The sequence below is a fragment of the Rhinatrema bivittatum genome, chromosome 16 (assembly GCF_901001135.1).
Source record: "Rhinatrema bivittatum chromosome 16, aRhiBiv1.1, whole genome shotgun sequence".
Classification (NCBI taxonomy): domain Eukaryota; kingdom Metazoa; phylum Chordata; class Amphibia; order Gymnophiona; family Rhinatrematidae; genus Rhinatrema; species Rhinatrema bivittatum.
This window is the reverse complement of record NC_042630.1, coordinates 60871837-60893369: the sequence shown is the minus strand read 5'-3', so window position 1 is coordinate 60893369 and position 21533 is coordinate 60871837. Positions and strand designations below refer to the sequence as shown.

The following is a 21533-nucleotide window of genomic DNA, read 5'->3' as shown; positions in this document are numbered from 1 at the left end:
GGAATTCTGTCACAGCACTGAGATTTCTAGCTTCCCATTGTTTGTGCTCCATAGTGTGCTGAAGAGAAAAAGAAGACAAAGAATGAAAGATACAAATAGGAACGAGGGAGCACTGAGTGCAATAAAATGTATATAAAATAAAATAAAATGCATCTCTTAGTTTATAGTGCCCACCAATTTGGCATCAGGGCATTTAGCACATTCCCAAAAAAGCATGTGTAACCAGAGTACATCATACCGGAGAGCATTAGCACAGATTCTTATCACTTACTTTCTTGGCGAATGGTTTCTGCATCTCTGACATGAATTGCCTGATGAGCTGGAAGTGATTATATTACTTGATAAGATTCTTTGGGATTTGATCCCTGGATACCTAGATCTTGTTAATTCTCTCTGACTCTTAAGAATAATATTCTACATTTATGGCATAATTTTGGAAAACTCTGCATAATTTGGAAGGCAAGAATTCACAGATTTTTTGTCAGCTTTCAGAGGGAATGTACATGCAAATTTTCCCTTTGAAAGTTACCCTACCAAAACTATTTGCATACAATTAACTTGCTTATTTTACTGCAATTTTATTTCTGGGAAAAATTATAAATATACTTTTGAAAATTCTATTTTCAGTTTTGTGGAGATAAAATGCAAACATTAATTGGCTCATATGAAAGGGGGTAGTTAATGACAACCCTGTCACATGCCCCAAGATAGTCATTGGGAGAGTTTTGAATATGTCTATAAGATAGAGATTAAAAACATTGGGGTAGATTTTAAAACCCCTGCGCGCGTAAATCATCCCGGATTTACGCGCGCAGGGCACTCGTGCGCCGGCGTGCCTATTTTGCATAGGCCGCCGGTGCACGCAAAGCCCCGGGACGCGCGTAAGTTCCGGGGCTTTGTAAAAGGGGCGGGAGGGGCGTGTCTGGGGGCGTGTCCGGGGGCATGTCTGGAGCAGGTGCAGTCCGGGGTGGGTCTGGGGGCTTGGTGACGGTTTGGGGGCAGGCTGGAAGGGCGGTCCCGAGTCCCCTGGCACTGCGGCCTGTGCCGGGGGATGCCGGGGCGGCACGTGCAACTTCAAGCAGGCGAAACTTGCCCAACAAAGGTAGGGGGGGGAATTTAGGTAGGGCTGGGGGTGGGGTAGATAGGGGAAGGGAGGAGAAGATGGGGGGATGCACCGACCCCGGATTTTATAAGATATGCGCGGCTATGAACAAAAGTACATGCGCGCGTATGTTTTTAAAATCTACCTCATTATGTCAAAACTGAGGGCTTTATTTTCACCTTTTTTATATTAGCTACAGCATGATGGGGATTTTTATTTAAATTCTGATTGATTTATTGAATATTTCATTCACAGAACTTTTGATTACTGATTCCTTGAAGAAAGCCACAAGTCATCCCATTCTTGAGAAGGATAAGCTACCATTTGACAAGATTGGCAGTTATAAGATCATTTTCATCCTATGTTCTATTGCTAAGGTTCTAGAAAAAGCAATACTGATTCAGTCAGACAATGTTTTTCTTCAGTATATGCTACAATGAGGTAGTTATGCTTCTACTGTAGGTGCTAAGCGACAACAGAAGTCAAGGGTCTGGATTGCAGTAGGCAACAGAAACATAAGGTACCAGGAGGGTGGGAGTATGTAGGTTTGGAAGAGGTGAGTGTGTTAGTGGGGGCCCCTGGAAAATATATGTAACCCCACCCTGGTGTGCATTCCCAGCATGGGTGAGACCGCAAACTAATTTGTAACTCTTTGGAGCAGGAACCTTGGCTATCTGTACTGACTCCCTTCCTTCCCAGGGTATAGGTTCATTCAACTGGGGGATAAAAGGAGTCCTTTTGGTCACAGTGCAGGATGACTAACTCTCCTCTCCTGACTTCCCTGAATGATATGATAGTTACTGATACTGTATGTGCTGAAAGTTCCAAAGAAGTCACTGGAACCACTTTATTAGTGTCCATTTTTACTGCTGCAAATTGTAGCAGAATGTCACAACACTAGCCCACAGCACCACTAGATATGTTCTTTATAGGATTCCCCTCAATCTGTACAGGAATATGTGTTCCAGTGCCAACGGACATACTACCTTCCAGGGCTTTGGACAAAAAGAGTCCCAGATGGTACACGGGGTCTTTTTGATGGCTGGGTCACCCCTTCCAACTGGCTTGAATACCAGATCTGTCTCTGCACAGAGAGATAAGCTCTCTCTCTCCCCAGGGTCAATTGAAGCATTGGATAAGTGACTTCACTGTTGTTAGGCTTGGCCTTTTACTCAGTTAGTTGAACTCTCAGATGCAGATAATTTCCTTTTTTTGATGTGATAACTGATATGAGGGATCCCTGAAGCAGATTCACTGGGCTTCAAGCAAGGAGGGGCAGTCTAAACCTCCTGCTGGATCTTGAACTTAATTTATTCAAAAACTGAAATTACCAGTGGAGTGTCTCCTTACAGCAGGTCACCACCACTTCAGGGACAGGTCTTCCCTAACCTTGCACATCCCAGACCCAGAGTTCCCCATTGCCTGTGCCCAGGAAGTGTGCCGTCTCCAATAAGGCTCCTACCAATCAAAAAGGTTAAGTCTAAAAAAATGTACCCAGAGGAAACAATCCAAACCAGCCAGGTTGTGAACTGGGATGAAAAGTCCTCTTCTGACCCTGGTCAGGACCACTAAAACAGGGCTTGCTTGGCTCCACTTACTAGGCCTGCAAAACAACAAAATATTAACCTCTTTCTCTACCTCTGTACTTTGTATTAACCAAAAAGGACTGCAGCCTGAGCTGTGGCTACTGAGCTGTTATTTACTATTATAAGTGTGATAGCTATTCAAGACCCCACAGAAGAAAGGGCTGTATTTGAATGGAACCTTCCCATTCCTCATCCTGCACCAAATTAGCTGACACTAAACCCAGGGATTACTGGTAAAAGATCTGAATGTCTGCTCTATCCTCTTACATATGGATTGATGGAAGTGGGTGGAGAACACAAGGTGTGAGACTGGGCCCGGTGGCAGAACATAGATTTTTTTCTTTTAATAAAACAGAGCTGTTGATCTTAATTTACAATCCAAACTAAAAAAAAATTAACCTCCCATTCTAATCTCAGCTATGGGAGGACCTGACTGTTAAATATCTCCACAAAGCAACTTTTAGTTTCCCTTTTTCTTAGAGGAGGAAGAAATCATATGCAACACTTCATCTTTCATTATATTTATTAGAGATGTGCTTCATTTTTTACTACCGGGTTGTTTTTTGAGTCGGATGATTCGGGGTAAAGTTCGGTTTTCCTCGGTTAGTTTTTTTTAAAAACTAAACGGGGAAAACTGAAACTGGCCCAAAAAACAACGCAGGAATACGAAGCTAAAAAAAAAACCCACCCCAAGCATTAAAACTTACTATAAAACATTAAATACAACCCCCCCCCCCCCCACCACCATCTTGATCTCTCTCCAAGACTTACCAACATCCCTGGCGGTCCAGCGGGGTCCCGTGACCGATTTGTCCCTCCATGCCCGGAGTGACTGCCTCGCTCAAAATGGCGCCGATAGCCTCTGACCTACTATGTTACAGGGGCTACCGGCGTCATTGGTCAGCCCCTGTCACATGGCCTTGGCACCATCTTGTGCTCCTACCATGTGACAGGGGCTGACCAATAGCGCCGGTAGCCCCTGTGACATAATATGGGCAAAGGCTATCGTCACCATTTTGATTACTGGCAACCGACAATGAGATCGCTCCCAAACTCCTGCTGGACCCCCAGGGACTTGTGGCAAGTCTTGGGGGGGGGGGGGTCAGGAGGCCCCCAAAGCTGGCCAAAAGTCCCTGGGGGTCCAGCAGGGGTCCTGGAGTGATCTTCTGCTCTCGGGCCAATGGCTGCCAGTAATCAAAATGCCACCGATAGCCTTTGCCCATACTATGTCACAGGGGCTATCGGCACCATTGGTTGGTTGCTCTTACCATGTGACAGGGGCTGACATAGGTCAGAGTCTATCAGCGCCATTTCGAGTGAGGCAGGCATGCCGGGGCAAATCACTCGCGGGACCCCGCTGGACCACCAGGGATGTTAGTAAGTCTTGGGGAGGGATTGGGATGGTGGTGGTGTGTGTGTGTGTGTGTGTGTGTGGGGGGGGGGGGGTTGTATGTATGTTAATTGTAATGCTTGGGGTGATTTCTAATTAAAAAAATAAAATGTGATCCTCCCCCCAGAAAAAAAAACCAAAAAACAGATTTCCCCCGAAGTTCAGGAAAAAGCCATTTTGGGGTTCGAGGCCCCCGATCCATGACGAATTTGGCAATTTCATTTAAATTGGCAATTTCATTGAAGTTGTGTAATTGGTGCAACTGCAGAGCTAATTTAGGGTCTGCTGCCAATCATTTATTGTCCCATTGTAACCAAGTCTGAATACAGAAACAACACCCATTTTTCTTACATACTAGCTGTCTTCAATTGTATCATTCTAGATGTCAGTTGCAAATTCTGGTGCAACATTGCACAATCCTACCTTCAAGCCAGCATGTAGACTGCTCCATATTTGACTACGGTGTGTTCAAACAAAATCTAACAGTACATTCACTTTTTGAGATAACAGCAACTCAGAATATAAGAAGCTTGCTAAACTCTACAATCATCTAAAAAAAAATTTCTCTTTATATATATATATATATATATTATCCACTATTGCTTCTCCATATAGTCAGTCCAAATATAGAGACCTTCAAGAATCCAGAAAAATGTATTTTTTCTCAAATTCCACAGTTCCTCCCTTTTTCTTAGGTCTCTATGTTTTATTTATTTTATTTTATTTAAAGACTTTTCTATACCGGTATTAGTGGGGACATCATACCGGTTCATATTTGAACAGCAGGTTTGAAAGTACATATTAACAGGGAGAAGAAAACTGGAGAGGGGATCACACAAGTGCAGAGTAGAGATATAGCGCAACAACAAGAGAAAACAAATCCTTAACATGAGGAAACTAAATTGTCGATACAGGTGACAATATAACATCATAGTAATATATGCATGGGTGAATATCTTAACTGCATGGTCAGAAATATATGGTATAGAGACAGGTTAGGTAGCAGGGGAGGATAGAGGATAGGATGATTAGTCTGGATATGCTTGTTTAAACAATCATGTTTTTAACTTCTTTTTAAATTTGATGGATCATGGTTCGAGGCATAGGCTTGGAGGCAAGGAGTTCCAGAATGAAGGGCCAGCAACTGAAAGAGCATGATCTCTTGTGGAGGAGAGGTGTGCTATTTTCAGGGAGGGCACAAGTAAGGTTCCTTTGATAACAGTTCTGGTGGGTCGATTAGTCTGATGAACGCTAAAAGGAATATCTAGCCTGTTGGAGTTGTGAGCTTGAGTGGATTTATGTATGATGGTAGTGTTTTGTAGAGAATTCGGGAAGGGATAGGGAGCCAGTGCAGATCTCTGAGAATGGGAGTGATATGGTCGGTTTTGTGGGCATTTGAGATGATTCTAGCAGTAGCATTTTGTAGCATTTGTAGTGGTTTTATCGTGGAGTAGGGGAGCCCTAAGAGCGCATTGCAATAGTCCAATTTAGAGGAAATGGTGGCTTGGATCACTGTACAGAAGTCTTGGGTGTATAGTAAGGGTTTGAGTTTTTTTAGGACATTGAGTTTGAAGAATCCTTCTTTAAGGATAGAGCTAACATATTTCTTCATGCTTAATTGTTGATCAAGGAGAAGTTAAGGTCCTTTACAAAGGATTGAGCTGGGGTGAGGTTAAAAATGGGGTCAGTAGACGGGGGGGGGGGGAGATGGGGAGAGTGGGGGGAGATGAGTAGAAGTTCAGTTTTGTTAGTATTAAGTGCAAGGTGGAGGTTGGTGAGTAGGGAGTTGATTGCTGCAAGGCAGGTTTCCCAGTGCTTCAGAGCGTCAGAGAGTTATGAATAAGTATGATGATTTGGACATCATCTGCATATAGATAGAACTTAAGGTTGAGTTCAGAGAGAAGATGGCAAACTGGAGTGAGGTAGATGTTAAAGAGGGTTGATGAAAGTGAAGAGCCTTGTGGGACTCCTTGTTGTAGAGGGTGTGGGGCGGATATGGCATTATCTATTTTAACAGAGAACTTTCAGTTCAAAAGATAGGATTTGAACTGAAGAGGATGTTGGGGAGGTACCCGTAATGGAGAAGGTTTTCATGGGTAATGATTCAGATCGACTGAATCAAATCACGGTGAACCTAGAAGATGTGGTAGGCCTGATTGACAAACTGAAGAGTAGTAAATCACCTGGACCGGATGGTATACACCCCAGAGTTCTAAAGGAACTAAAAAATGAAATTTCAGACCTATTAGTAAAAATTTGTAACTTATCATTAAAATCATCCATTATACCTGAAGACTGGAGGATAGCAAATGTAACCCCAATATTTAAAAAGGGCTCCAGGAGCGATCCGGGAAACTACAGACCGGTTAGCCTGACTTCAGTGCCAGGAAAAATAGTGGAAAGTGTTCTAAACACCAAAATCACAGAACATATAGAAAGACATGGTTTAATGGAACAAAGTCAGCATGGCTTTACCCAGGGCAAGTCTTGCCTCACAAATCTGCTTCACTTTTTTGAAGGAGTTAATAAACATGTGGATAAAGGTGAACCGGTAGATATAGTATACTTGGATTTTCAGAAGGCGTTTGACAAAGTTCCTCATGAGAGGCTTCTAGGAAAAGTAAAAAGTCATGGGATAGGTGGCGATGTCCTTTCGTGGATTGCAAACTGGGTAAAAGACAGGAAACAGAGAGTAGGATTAAATGGGCAATTTTCTCAGTGGAAGGGAGTGGACAGTGGAGTGCCTCAGGGATCTGTATTGGGACCCTTACTGTTCAATATATTTATAAATGATCTGGAAAGAAATACGACGAGTGAGATAATCAAATTTGCAGATGACACAAAATTGTTCAGAGTAGTTAAATCACAAGCAGATTGTGATAAATTGCAGGAAGACCTTGTGAGACTGGAAAATTGGGCATCCAAATGGCAGATGAAATTTAATGTGGATAAGTGCAAGGTGATGCATATAGGGAAAAATAACCCATGCTATAATTACATGATGTTGGGTTCCATATTAGGTGCTACAACCCAAGAAAGAGATCTAGGTGTCATAGTTGATAACACATTGAAATCGTCGGTTCAGTGTGCTGCGGCAGTCAAAAAAGCAAACAGAATATTGGGAATTATTAGAAAAGGAATGATGAATAAAACGGAAAATGTCATAATGCCTCTGTATCGCTCCATGGTGAGACCACACCTTGAATACTGTGTACAATTCTGGTCGCCACATCTCAATAAAGATATAATTGCGATGGAGAAGGTACAGAGAAGGGCTACCAAAATGATAAGGGGAATGGAACAACTCCCCTATGAGGAAAGACTAAAGAGGTTAGGACTTTTCAGCTTGGAGAAGAGACGACTGAGGGGGGATATGATAGAGGTGTTTAAAATCATGAGAGGTCTAGAATGGGTAGATGTGAATCGGTTATTTACTCTTTCGGATAGTAGAAAGACTAGGGGACACTCCATGAAGTTAGCATGGGGCACATTTAAAACTAATCGGAGAAAGTTCTTTTTTACTCAACGCACAATTAAACTCTGGAATTTGTTGCCAGAGAATGTGGTTCGTGCAGTTAGTATAGCTGTGTTTAAAAAAGGATTGGATAAGTTCTTGGAGGAGAAGTCCATTACCTGCTATTAAGTTCACTTAGAGAATAGCCACTGCCATTAGCAATGGTTACATGGAATAGACTTAGTTTTTGGGTACTTGCCAGGTTCTTATGGCCTGGATTGGCCACTGTTGGAAACAGGACGCTGAGCTTGATGGACCCTTGGTCTGACCCAGTATGGCATTTTCTTATGTTCTTTCTTATGTTCTCATGAGAAGGCTAGGCCTGAGATGCCAATGCCTTCTAGGTGGGCAAAGAGGTAATTATGGTATATGGTGTCAAATGCCGCAGAGATATCAAGGAGGGTGAGGAGGTAGCTGTGACCCTGGCCCATTCCTCTGAGGATGTAGTCAGATAGGGTGAGAAGGAGAGATTCCGTATTGAAATTTTTCTGGAAACCAAATTGTGAGGCGTGGAGGATCTTGTGATTTTCAAGGTAGTCCATGAGTTGTGAGTTAACAGCTCTTTCCATTATCTTGGTGATAAATGGAAGGTTAGAGATGGGGCGGAAATTGGCGGGGTCTTTCAGGTCTAAAGAGGGCTTTTTAAGGAGGGGTTTGATCACTGCTTGTTTAAGTGTGTCCAGGACGGTCCCAGTGGAGAGCAAGCAGTTAATGTTGTCTGCTATGGCTCTGGCTATAGAGTTAGGGACGGCCAAGAGTGCTTTTGGGCTGTTGGTGTCATTGGGATGGGAGGTGGATTTGAGTTTTTTGAGGATATTTAGGGTCACTATATTCCACAATATTCCACAATGAGCTTAAAGCTCAGTTAACCCCGATATAGACATGCGCTTTCGGCGCCATTGGTCAGCTCTAGTCACATGACAGGACACAAGATGGCGCCAATGGCCATGTGACAGGGGCTGACCAATGGCGCCGGTAGCCCCTGTGACATGTTAGTTCAGAGGCTATTCGGCACCATTTTACAGAGCATGGCTTGAATTATCACGGGCACGGCACGGCACATTTGCATGTTATGGAGGCAGTGTATGCAAATGTTCTCTCATGCATATTCATTGTGGATATCCTGAAAACCCGACTGGCTGGTGGGCCCCCAGGACAGGATTGGGAGCCAATGCTCTAGGTGACCACCTAGTTTTTTAATGGAAGCACCAGCCCTGTTTATTTTTCAAATAAACCTATCAGAAAGACCTGAAACCATGATGCACTGAGTCAGAGTGTACATGTACGTGTGTGTGTACGTGTGTTGGATAAGCTCCCAAGGAGCTTACTGTTGGCGTGAAGGCAGAATCCCCTAGGGTAAAATCTTATTGTGTTCAGTCTGAAACCAGCACAAAGATGCTTTGTTCTATAACTTCCCCTTCCATTGAAATTGGTTTCCTTCCTGAGTATTATTGATGCCTTTCAGGTATTTGAATGTTTCTGTCATATCTCCTCTGTCCCTCCTAGGTTGTACATAATTGGATGCTTAAGCATCACTTCATAGGAATTCTGGCACAGTCCCCATATTATTTTGGCAGTCCTTCTCTGGATCGCCTCTGCACCTTACAAATCAGAGAAAAATCTATAACTTTACTAATGAGATATTACTCCAGATTATCATAAAGAGTGAAAAAAAAACCCCAAGGGCTGTAGATAAAACAAGTATTAATTCGAAGAAAAATACAAAGCAAGGACAACGTGTCATGGGGGTTCATGTCCCAAATGTGTTCAGCAGGGAACTTAAGCATTCCTAAATCCTCAGCCTCTCCAGTGATGCAGAAGCCACTCGCCAAGAAAGAAAGCACAGAACTCAAACTTTAGTGCCGAGTCTGTACCAATGTCTTCCTTCTCTTAGGAATCTCTAGAACCAGCATTTTTCAATCATGCTAATTGCGAATCTGCAGTCATCTGATTTATTGGCTCGATTGCAGGGCTGACGTGTGAATGATCCCTCTCTAACTAGATCCATGCTGCATCTTCTCAGACGAGAAAGCGATTCTGACTGCTTTGAGGTCAAGGCTGTATACAATTAGAGATTTTGACAGTGCACTATCTGTGTTTCACCTGTCTATTCTGTCACCGTAAAAGAAGGCGTGCTATTTCCAGTTGATATGTATGAATATAGGAGCAAGGGTTCTTCAGCTCCATAACACAAGATCCAAATGTTTTATTTCACCTTGCAGAGTCTGGGAGACCTTTTTCCAGCCTTATTAAGGATCAATGTATGAAATATAAGGGATTGAGGTAATCTGCCCAGCACAGGTGGTGGCGCTGTAGGTGAATCTAAATAAGTAAATAAGTGAATTCATTAATATAATTCCCTGGCTAGGTGGGCTGCATTCACATAACTGGGCTTTGCAGTTACTGGAAGGTATGTGCAAGTTTCACAGCCCATGTACTTTTGTCCATGTTAAAATTATACATTCAGTGGGGGAGGAGGGAGTCATAGCTGGAAACTGTGAGCATGTATTTACAATTAAAAAATGTATGTGAGTATGCCACCAATGTATGTCGTTTATATCTACCATTCCATAATCCATACCATTTAATGTATGGGGGTAGCCGGTTTTTAATCATCAGATGGGTTTGTGCAGGCGTGCATGTACTTTTCAAATTTTATTTATTTATTTATTTGAAACTTTTATATACCGGCATTAGTATGCAAACATCATACCGGTTCACATTGTAACTAATAGGCTGAAAGTACAATCAACAGGGAGGGGAGACAGGGAGGGGTATACATAGAGCAGAAGGCATTGAGAATTAAAGCATTAAAAACTGTAACAGGCTATTTACAAGGTCTATATATAAAGGCTTAGGTGTAACAGGCTAATTACAAGAGACTATATACAAATGGGTTCAATTTAGGTGGGGGCTGTTAAAGGAGAGGAGGGGGGAAAATTAATCTGGGTAGATTTGTCAGAAATGTACCCCATTTACAGGTGAAGCAGACATATACAGAGCAGAAGTAGTGGGGTAAAAGGTATTTCTTTCTTTCTCTTGGTGCTTTAGCTGCTGCTTTAGAAAATGACATGGCCCCATGAGCTTTTGAGGATGGGTGGGTCTGGAGAAAGTCTACGGTAAGAAGAGTTTTATCATTGAATTCTGTTGTGCATGGGTAAAACCATAAGATATTGATTGAGTTGAATGTCAATAGTGAGAGGGGAATTTTGTTTGATGCTTTTAATGGAAGAAAGTCAAAGGGAGAGTAATTATTATAATGGTAATGTCTACATGCAGATTCTACTAAATGTATTGTACATGCATTAGTTCACTTTGGAAATCCTTGCATATTTGGTTGGGGTAATGTGCACTTTCACAGGCAGAAAGTTACTTTCAGTCCAAGCAGGTTATAACTTCTGCATGCAAACATTCATGAATACTTTTGAAAATCCAAAACTGCAGGCATAAATCCTATCCTCACCCCCAACTCTACCCCAGAGCTTTCTACTGTTGGTTTGCATAAGAGAACATGAACAAGAAGGTCAAGTGAGCACTTTTATTATGGATAATAATTTTATGTGAACTGGCCCCAGGCTATGTTCAAACAGCCACTTACGTGCAGAAAACTAAATTATGATAATTAACACCTAAAGCCTAACAACAGTGGGAGAACAAATTCTTGGGACATCGATTGGCACCATCTGATAACCAAGTGCTCTAAAACTTGCAAAGTTATTAGAGCCCTGAGTCACATAATTATTCTTGTACCTGAGCCTGATGCTGGCAATGCATGTGTAGGAATTCATAGACAGACATTAGGAGGGGAATTGTCAATAATGTGCATATCTCAGCAGAATAATCCAAAAACAAAAAAGGAGAGCAAATACTGCCCTGAAACAATACAGTTATGGGAGAAGTGCAGAATAGAGTGAATGTCCACACAGGGATTTCAATATGATATTCAAAATGATTTACTTGGTGATGGCAACTCCACACTTTTTACAGAGTACATTACAATGTTTCAATAGGTCCCCCGACACGGATCCCGTGTTTCAGCGCAAGGCTGCGTTGGGAGGGACAGAACAAAAAGTTTCAAATCTGAAAGTACAAAACAAAATTTAAAAGTGTGGTACAAAAGAAATGATGGGAGACCTCTTAACAAGAACAAATTGAAATTGTATATCGATGTACTTGCATAAATGCATAACATCTAGAGATGTGACAACAATGACACAGTCAACACACTTATTCTAATGCTAAGAAAAATTAACGCGATAGCTATCAGTCAGTTAAACAGAGTAGAACGTAAATGTGGCTCACATAAATACATAATATTAACATACCTGCATAGATTTTAACATCAGAATGTCCAAGTGCATCTAACAGTGCAGAACTCAATGAAGCAAACTAGGTAAAGAACCACCATTAGATTTCATTATTTAATGCATGTGGGGAAAGACTATTGAGCTTATAAATCCATCTCTGTTCCTTTCTAATCAGCATTAACACTTCACCCCTCCTGTGTCACACTGGATGGCAGAATCACACAAGGTTACAGATTTAAAATCCTTTGCTATTGACATGCTTTTTCCCCCAGCCCGAGGTGGTAATTTCTCTGAGATGCTGATTAGAAAGGAACTGAGATGGATTTTTAAGCTCAATAGTCTTTCCCCACATGGATTAAATATTGAATTCGAATGGTCGTTCTTCACCTAGCTCGCTCCATTGAGCTCTGCACTGTTAGATGTTATTCAGTTCTCTTTCACGTCTTGCTTACCCCGCCTGTCCTTCACCGGATTGGCTGATCTTTTTCGCGCCATTTTTCAGCAGCGTTAAAAGAGTCTCGTTATTAGTGCCACGGTGCACTCCCATACACCTCCATGTAAACATTTATGCAGGTATGTTTACACTATGTTTGTGTGAGTTGTTTTATGTTTCTTTATGTTTAACTGGCTGAAAGTTATCACGCTAATTTCCTCAACGTTAAAAAATATTTCTTGATCATTTCATGTTTATTGTATTTCTGGACATCGTGCATTTTTGTAAATTCTTTGACACACAACTGAATTTTGACTTTGTTAAGATATCCAGTCCCCCCCCCGCCCCCTTTAAGTTTTGCTTACCTCACTATTCCTTTCACTTAATTAGTTGACCTTTTTCGCGTCCCTTTTTACAGCATTAAAAGAGTCTTGCTCTCAGTGCCTTTGTGCACACTTGGACATCTTAATGTTAGAATCTATGCAGGTATGTTAATATTATGTATTTATGTGAGCCTCATTTACGTTCTACTCTGTGTAACTGACTGGTAGCTATCGCATTAATTTTCCTTAGCATTAGAATAGGTGTGTTGACTTTGTCATTGTTGTCACATTTCTAGATGTTATGCATTTATGTAAGCACATCGATATACATTTTCAATTTGTTCTTGTTAAGAGGTCTCACGTCATTTCTTGTGTACCACACTTTTTAATTTTGTTTTGTACTTTCAGATTTGAAACCTTTTTTCTGATCCTCCTGACGCAGCCTCACGGCGAAACACGGGATCCGTGTCGGGGGACCTATTGAAACATTGTAATGTACTTTATAAAAAGTGTGGAGTTGCCATCACCAAGTAAATCATTTTGAATATCATATTGAAATCCATTCACTCTATTCTGCACTTCTCCCATAACTGCATATCTTAACAGACACATGCATACGTAGGCATGCCTGAAGTTACACCTTCATTTAGTAAGATGCACCATTTATAAAATATCATGTATCTCTAAGCCAAAAGCATGTGCATATGTTGTAGTATGCTCATTCATTTATTTATGCAGAGATCTGCATAGTTTCTACATCTGTTTTCTAAAAGTAAATGCATAAATGTTATGCACAAATGATTTGTAACATGCACACTTAACAATCCTCAGTTTAGGCATGGGGATGAGTATTTTATTAAGTTGGATGATATAAGTGTGTATTTACTTGTGTGTGCATACTTCCAGGTACAAGTTCACCAACATCCTAAAGAACCGAACCCAAAAACTGAAAAAGAGAAATTAGATTTACTTTCTATGATGCAGTTAGAAGCTGTCAAAGCATGCACGCATGTTTGATGATGTATTGCATACACCACTTACAAAATAGATGCATGAGTGGAGGAGTAGCCTATTGGTGAGAGCAGTAGGCTTTAAGCTAAGGTTCAAATCTCACTACTGCTCCTTGTGATCTTGGGCGAGTCACTTTACCTTCTGTTGCCGCAAACTTAGGGCCTCCTCTACTGAGCTTTTTCCCATAAATGCAAAATGGGAGAAAAGCCTTAGTAAATCAGATCCATAGATTTAAAGCCCTCTAGAGACAGAGAAGTAAGTGAATGTAATCTGCTTTGAAGTGCTGAAAAGCAAAATAAAAATAATTAATAACAAAATGTACTTTTTGACCCTGCCACTGAATGCCCTTGGAATGACCTCAGAATCCTCCCTTTCTCTGCACATACTGTTCTGTGCAACAGTGCAAGCACGCACATACTTTCAGTGGTCTGAAAACTGGCTTAATCCACGCATAAGCAATATGACAATTTCATGTTCACAAATATCATGAAAGTCTTGGAAAATTCAGCCCTGTCAATGCAGTGATACAGAGGAAAGAGTTTCTTTTGGGATCCTAGCAGATGAAATTATTAAAAGCCTGCTGAATTCCTTTTCAAATGTCCCTATTTCTGATGTTCCTTTGTATTATCTTGGTCATAAGATCACTGATGGAATTGTCCTCGTCTGGACCATACAGGACAATAAAAAGGAACTTTAGGAAAAATATCCTAAAGAACTTTGGCATTGCAGATAAGGATTGATGCCACTGTGTAAGTATGCGATGCTGTGACTGTTTAATTTGTGTGACTATGACCTATGAATGATATAAATATGTGACTATGAGGTGATGTGACTGTGGTTGTGTTACACTATGGACTCGGTAGTTCAACTGTGATTCCTTTTCTTATTGATGTCATATAAAATTATTATTATTATTATTATTATTATTAATAATAATTTGTGTAGTGCTTTCAGATGTGCTCAGTGCTGTACAGAGAAACATAAGACAAACAAGCACACAACCTAAACAAATAAGATGCTTACAGTTAAAATAGCAAAGTCTTCTTGTTACATAGTTTCCTTTTTTTGATTCTCCTCTATTCATATCTCAGCATAGAATAAAGTATGAATACAGGAAAATGGGAAATCACAGCGGCGTGACAGAGTTCCTGATTCTGGGGTTCTCAGAATTTCCAGAGCTGCAGCTCCCTCTCTTCTCTCTCTTCTTATTGCTCTACCTGATGGCCGTGCTGGGGAACCTCCTCATAATCTGCATAGTATGTGCTGATCCACACCTGCACACCCCCATGTATTTCTTCTTGGCCAACCTGTCCATCATTGATATCTGTTTTTTGACGGTCACTGTGCCCAAACTACTGGCAGTCCTCCTGACAGAGAACAATGCAATATCCTTCAGTGACTGCATTCTGCAGATGTACTGCTACGTGATTTGTGTAGCTACGGAATTTACACTTCTTGCTGTCATGGCCTATGACCGTTATGTTGCGATCTGCAATCCCCTGCGTTACACTATCATCATGACTAGGAGGATCTGCGCTCTTCTGGCAGCTTTCTCATGGGCAGCAGGTTTTATAGAGGGACTACCACAAGTCATAATTATATCACGTTTCTCTTTCTGCAGCTCCAATGAAATAGTTCACTTCTTCTGTGACTTCTCTGCGCTTATGAAACTTTCATGCTCAGAGACCTCCACCATCGAACTCCTGAATTATATTGAAGGGGTGTTTACAGACCTCACCCCATTTGTCTTGACCCTGACATCTTACGTGTACATAATCCTCTCCATCACGAAATCCATTCATTCTGCAGAAGGCAGACACAAAGCCTTCTCCACCTGCTCCTCTCACCTTTTGGTGGTTATTTTGTTTTATGGCACATTGATGTGTGTTTATTTACGACCCAGCTCAGACTACAACATGGATAACAATATGCTGGTTACTGTGATTTTTATTTTTGTAATACCACTTGTTAACCCCCTTATTTACAGCATAAGAAACAAAGATTTAAAAGTGGCTCTTCAAAAATGTTTAGGGAGAGTGCTATCCTTATCGATCGGCAACAGCAAAGATAAAATATTTTTAGTTGCTCAGGATAATATGAACCCAAGAAATGAAATGATATAAAGCAGGGGTGTCCAACTCTGGTCCTCACGAGCCATAAACAGGCCTGGTTTTCAGGATATCCACAATGAATATGCAAGAGATAGATTTGCATGCATAACATTCATCAAATGCAAATCTAGGTTATGTATATTCATTGTGGATATCCTTATAATTAGTCTTCATTATGGCTCTTGGGTACCACAGTTGGCTGCTCCTGATATAAAGGAAGACCCAAAGACTCAAGGAACCAGCTCGGATTCTTTAGCTCTGTCCCCTCTAAGGTATGTGGGGTTTGCCAACTCCTTTCCCCACACATCTTAGGAGGAACTGCAACTTCAGTAATATTCTAAGCTTCGCTGTACCAGCTTTACAAGAAAGTAACAGATAACCCTGAAAACCAGCAGTAGTAGCTGATATAACAATGGGATTGGAAGATCTCTTTCAGTAAATCACCACAAACCCTCACATTACAGGGCCAGGGGGTGGATATTTGCTAATGGCTATCAATAAAGATATTTAATTAGTAAAGTCATAGAATGGATTCTACATATTTAAAAAAATGTTGTGGTAGTTCTACTTCATGAAGCATATCAGTTGGTTTTCTTTTCTTCCAATAATCATGGCTTATGTGGCTTGTAACTGGACTACAACTTCAAGAATTAGTGATGCATTCAATTTGATTTAATTTATTGCAAAGTGCTTGATGCTCAGTATCAGTATAAAATTTTCTCCTACTCTTTATTTTATGTAAAAGACATTAAAATTCCTACTTTTTTGAACAGTCGTTTTGTTGAATTAATAATGAAAATAGTAAATTATGCCCTAATATAAAGGTTGATTTTCAAACCAGTGCATGGGTGTCCACGTGCCTGTGGTTTCCGGCGCGTGACATGGATGCACAAATTTTATAACATGCGCGTGTCAACGTGTGCATATTATAAAATCCACTACTCCTGAGCACATGCATGCCCATCTTTATATCAGCACACGCATGTGCGCGTGAGTGCCGACTCATATGCGTAAAGGGGATACATTTTCTAAAAAGTGTACAACGATGTGATAGGGCTTTCCCCAGTTCACTCCTAGTCCGCTCCAATAAAGGAGAGGACTAGGAGGGAACTTCCTAAACCCCCTAGCCAACCTGCCTCCCTTTTCCCCTATCGGCCCCAACCACTACAACCCCTCTAACCTTTTTATGTTCTAATCCTTATCTGCTCTCTGGAGCAGTAGTAGATTGCGCGGGATGGCTGACATTGCTTCAGAAGGAAAGTGATTAATGGCACTGACCCAGCCTGCCCACGCCCCACCCCGCCCGGACCCTGTCCCTAGCCCTCCCCTTTTTTATCAAGCCAGTCTTCAGCGAATATGAGGAGATACACACGTGGCCAGGGGCCTTAGAAAATGTACATGGCATGCGTGTGACCTGGCCATATGCATATCTTCCGTTTTAAAATTAGGCCGATATTATAGCATTTTGAATAATAAGAACATAAGAAATTGCCATACTGGGTCAGAGGAAGGGTTCATCAAGCCCAGCACGTTGTTTCCAACAGTGGCCAATCCAGGCCATAAGAACCTGGCAAGTACCCGAAAACTAAGTACATCCCATGCTACTGATTCTAGTTATAAGGGTGGCTATTTTCTAAGTCAACATGATAAATAGCAGGTAATAATTTTCCTCCAAGAATATATCCAAACCTTTTTTAAACCCAGCTACACTAACTGAACTAACCACATCCCTGGCAACAAATTCCAGAGTTTAATTGTGAATTGAGTGAAAAAGATTTTTTTCTGATTAGTTTTAAATGTGCTACATGTTAACATCATGGAGTATTCCCTAGTCCTTCTATTATCCGAAAGAGTAAATAACTGATTCACATCTACCCTTTCTAGACTTCTCATGATTTTAAACATCTCTAACATATCCCCCCTCAGTTGTCTCTTCCCCAAGCTGAAAAGTCCTAACCTCTTTAGTCTTTCCTCATAGGGGAGCTATTCCATTCCCCTTATCATTTTGGTAGCCCTTCTTTGTACCTTCTCCATCGCAACTATATCTTTTTTGAGATGCGGCGACCAGAATTGTACACAGTATTCAAGGTGCGGTCTCAAAATGGAGCGATACAGAGGCATTATGACATTTTTTGTTTTATTTACCATTCCATTCCTAATAATTCCTAGCATTCTGTTTGCTTTTTTTGACTGCCACAGTGCACTGATCTGATGATTTCAATGTGTTATCCACTAGGACACCTCGATCTGTTTCCTGGGTAGTAGCTCCTAATATGGAACTTAATATTGTGTAACTACAGCAATGGTTATTTTTCCCTATATGCATCATCTTGCACTTAACCACATTAAATTTCATCTGCCATTTGGATGCCCAGTTTTCTAGTCTCATAAGGTCCTCCTGCAATTTATCACAATCTGCTTTTGATTTAACCACTCTGAATAATTTTGTATCATCTGCAAATTTCATTACCTCACTCGTCGTATTCCTTTCCAGATCATTTATAAATATATTGAAATCACGGGTCCTAGTACTGATCCTTGAGGCACTGCACTGTTTACCCTTTTCCACTGAGAAAATTGTCCATTTAATACTACTCTTCCTCTCTTTTAACCAGTTTGTAATCTACGAAAGAACATTGCTACCTATCCCATGACTTTTGTTGTGATCGGGGTGTTTAGTGTGCCCTTGGGCCTCAGCCCGGCCCCAGACGAATCCAGGGCCAAACCGAGGGTTGAAGGCGTGTCCCAGCATGGCTAAACATGGTCTTACCCTCTGCTGGGCCTGCAAGCTCCCAGAGCCAACAACAGGAGATGTTGGTAGGAAAACGGTCCTCCAACTGTTCCGAGCCCTTTCGGACCTGCCGCTTGAATCGGCAAGGAGCAGCAGGCCAGCCTGAGGTTGAGGGCAGACCGAGGCCTTGACACGTACACTAAGATTGATGCGATGGCATCTCGGACGAGACTGGGTTGATGCGACGGCATCACAAGCATGATGAGGAACTTGATCTAAACAAGACAAGACATAAGGCAGGAGGACATTGGCACTGTCTCTCAGGGCGCCCTACTCAGCTCACCCGTGGGACTGAGTCGTGGACCACCCTGTCCCACTGCGCACCCTACACAGCCCTAAGATGCTGGTCACGGACCACGAGGAGCATGGGACAAGCGCTGGGAAGACCCAGGCAAGGAGGAACTCCAATGACGAATCCGGTGTCATCCGAAGCTCCACCCATGGCTGGCGGGAACAGAGGCTCAGGAGCACAGGGGCAAATTCCACCTGCAGGCCACTCCATTCTCGGGCATGACATCATCCGAGAACTACAGCTCTACAGGAACGGAAGGCTCAGGAGCACCAGACGAAGATGCAGGGAAGAACATACTGGACAGGCAGGCACATCAGGACATGGAAGATCATGACAGAACATCAGGACATGGTCAGGGACCTCAGGCAAGACATCAAGACGAGATGTGGCACGAAGGCAGACGAGACGAGGAGCTCCACGAAGAACAGAAGACCTTACAAGGCTCTGGCAGGCAGGAGCCTCCAGAGGGATGTTACTCTGATGCAAGGCAAAGACAGAATGAAGTTGAAGTCCTTTTATAGGGCTGCAGACCGGTCACTCCCTGGGAGGAGTTTGGCAGGCCCACACCTAGCTGGCCCTATAACTACGGAGAAGTGCTGTGGGCCGGCCCCTAGGGAGAATGGCGTGGCTCAAACCAGGAAGTCCAAGCAAACACAAACAGCCTCGGGCAGGCCCTGAAGCAAATCCTGGATAGTTCGCAGGCGAGACCCTGGCTTCAGAGCGACCTCCAGGAAGAGGTAAGGAGCCTCCCGTAGCTCCGCTACAGGAGGGTTCATAACAACTTTTTACTTTTCCTAGAAGCCTCTCTTATGGAACTTTGTCAAATGCTTTCTGAAATATCAAATACACCACATCTACCAGCTCACCTTTATCTACATGTTTATTAGCCCCTTCAAAAAGGTGAAGCAGATTTGTGAGGCATGACTTGCCTTGGGAAAAGCCATGCTGACTTTGTTCCATTAAATCATGTCATTCTATATGTTCTGTGATTTTGATCTTTAGAACACTTTGCACTTTTTTTCCTGGCACTGACATCAAGCTAACTGGTCTGTAGTTTCCCAGGTTGCCCCTGGAGCTCTTTTTAAATATTGGGGTTACATTAGCTACCCTCCAGTCTTTAAGTACAATGGATAATTTTAATAATAGTTTACAAATTTTAACTAATAGGTCTGAAATGTCATTTTTTATATCATTCAGAACCACGAGGTGCATACCATCTGGTCCAGGTGATTTACTACTCTTCAATTTGTCAATCAGGCCTAACACATCTTCTAGGTTCACTGTGTTTTGGTTCAGTCCATCTGAGTCATTACCCATGAAAACCTTTTCCAGAACAGTTATCTCTCCAACATCCTCTTCTGTAAACACTGAAGTAAAGAAATCATTATTCTTTTCGTAATGGCCTTATATTTTCTAAGTGCCCCTTTAACCCCTCGATCATCTAACAGTCCGACTGACTCCCTTGCAGGCTTTCTATTTTGGATATATTTAAAAAAGATTTTACTGTGAGTTTTTTCCTCTATGGCAAGTATTGGATTAATTTTCTTCCATTTTTACTGGGTAACTAAGCATTTATCTAAGTAAATTCCTCAGTTGGAAATAGTTCTCCCCTTATGACAGGGTAAAAATATCCATGCAAGGGCAAGGGTGAAGACAGAATTAGTAATGTGTAGGAATTTAATTTTGAATCTTGTTATTTTATTTTAATTAGTCACAACATTTAAATAAATATTCACAGCAACTTAGACTATGTATGGCAAAAGCACAATAATTGAATACACAAATTAATCCCATACAAAATGGTAATGTACAATGACATTATGCATAGACACATCATCTATCAACAGTCTATGAACAAGGAACAAGGAAAGTACAAGCAAAGTGAAATGATTGACTTTTTGATGGTTGCTTGACCATTTCTCCAGATCCACCCCTGCTCTACCGGACTGTTAGCTCAGAAACAGAAAAATCCCTATATCTGCTATACGGTGCTGACTTTCCACATGATATTCATCCATGGAAAAAATCCTCTATGAAAATGTTCTTGCAGGAATTGGATTCCACATATAGCAGTTCAGACATATCCGTAGCTTCTTGGGCTGGCTCATCGAAAGCCTGACGGAAGTTCGAGATGAACTGTTGTAAGTCCACCAGCGAAGAGTCGTTATATTCCCAGAGAGGAGAGGTCCATACCAAGGCCCATACCAAGGCCTTCCCATCAAGCAGGGACAGGATATAGGCTACTTTCACCGTATCCGTAGGGAACTGCCGGGGCAGCAGGGAGAACCGAATAAAACATTGGTTCAGGAAGCCGCGGCAGGTTCTGGAATCTCCAGCGTAGCGAGAGGGTGCTGGTAACTGGGTTATGGAAGAGGTTTGTCCCTCAGGTGCAAGACCAATGTTAGGCAGGGAGTCAAGACGAGTGGATAATTGTTCCACCATAGCTGCCAGTGTATCAATGCAGTTCTGGTGTTGTAGCATCCGCTGGGTCACCCCAGAGAGGTCCTGGGGACCAGGCACATCCGCTGAGTCCATAGCCTTGCAATCTGTTATGGAGTCTCAGTTTAGTGGACCCTTGGGCCGACCTGCAAGAGACTAGGAAAGATGTTCTAGTGTCTCTGGGGTATGGCAGTCCAGGAGGCAGATGTCAGGCAGGATGTGGATGATGCTCTT

The 21533-nt window shown here is 42.0% G+C and overlaps 1 protein-coding gene across 1 annotated transcript; it reads left to right on the top strand.

Moving 5' to 3' along the window:
• The first annotated feature begins 14886 nt into the window (after window positions 1-14886).
• Window positions 14887-20773, top strand: LOC115077750 (olfactory receptor 1361-like). The gene is made up of 3 exons (XM_029580036.1): window positions 14887-15434; window positions 15945-16049; window positions 20689-20773. Exons 1-3 carry the CDS (start codon window positions 14887-14889, stop codon window positions 20771-20773), a joined length of 738 nt encoding a protein of 245 aa, XP_029435896.1.
• The last annotated feature ends 760 nt before the right edge of the window (window positions 20774-21533 follow it).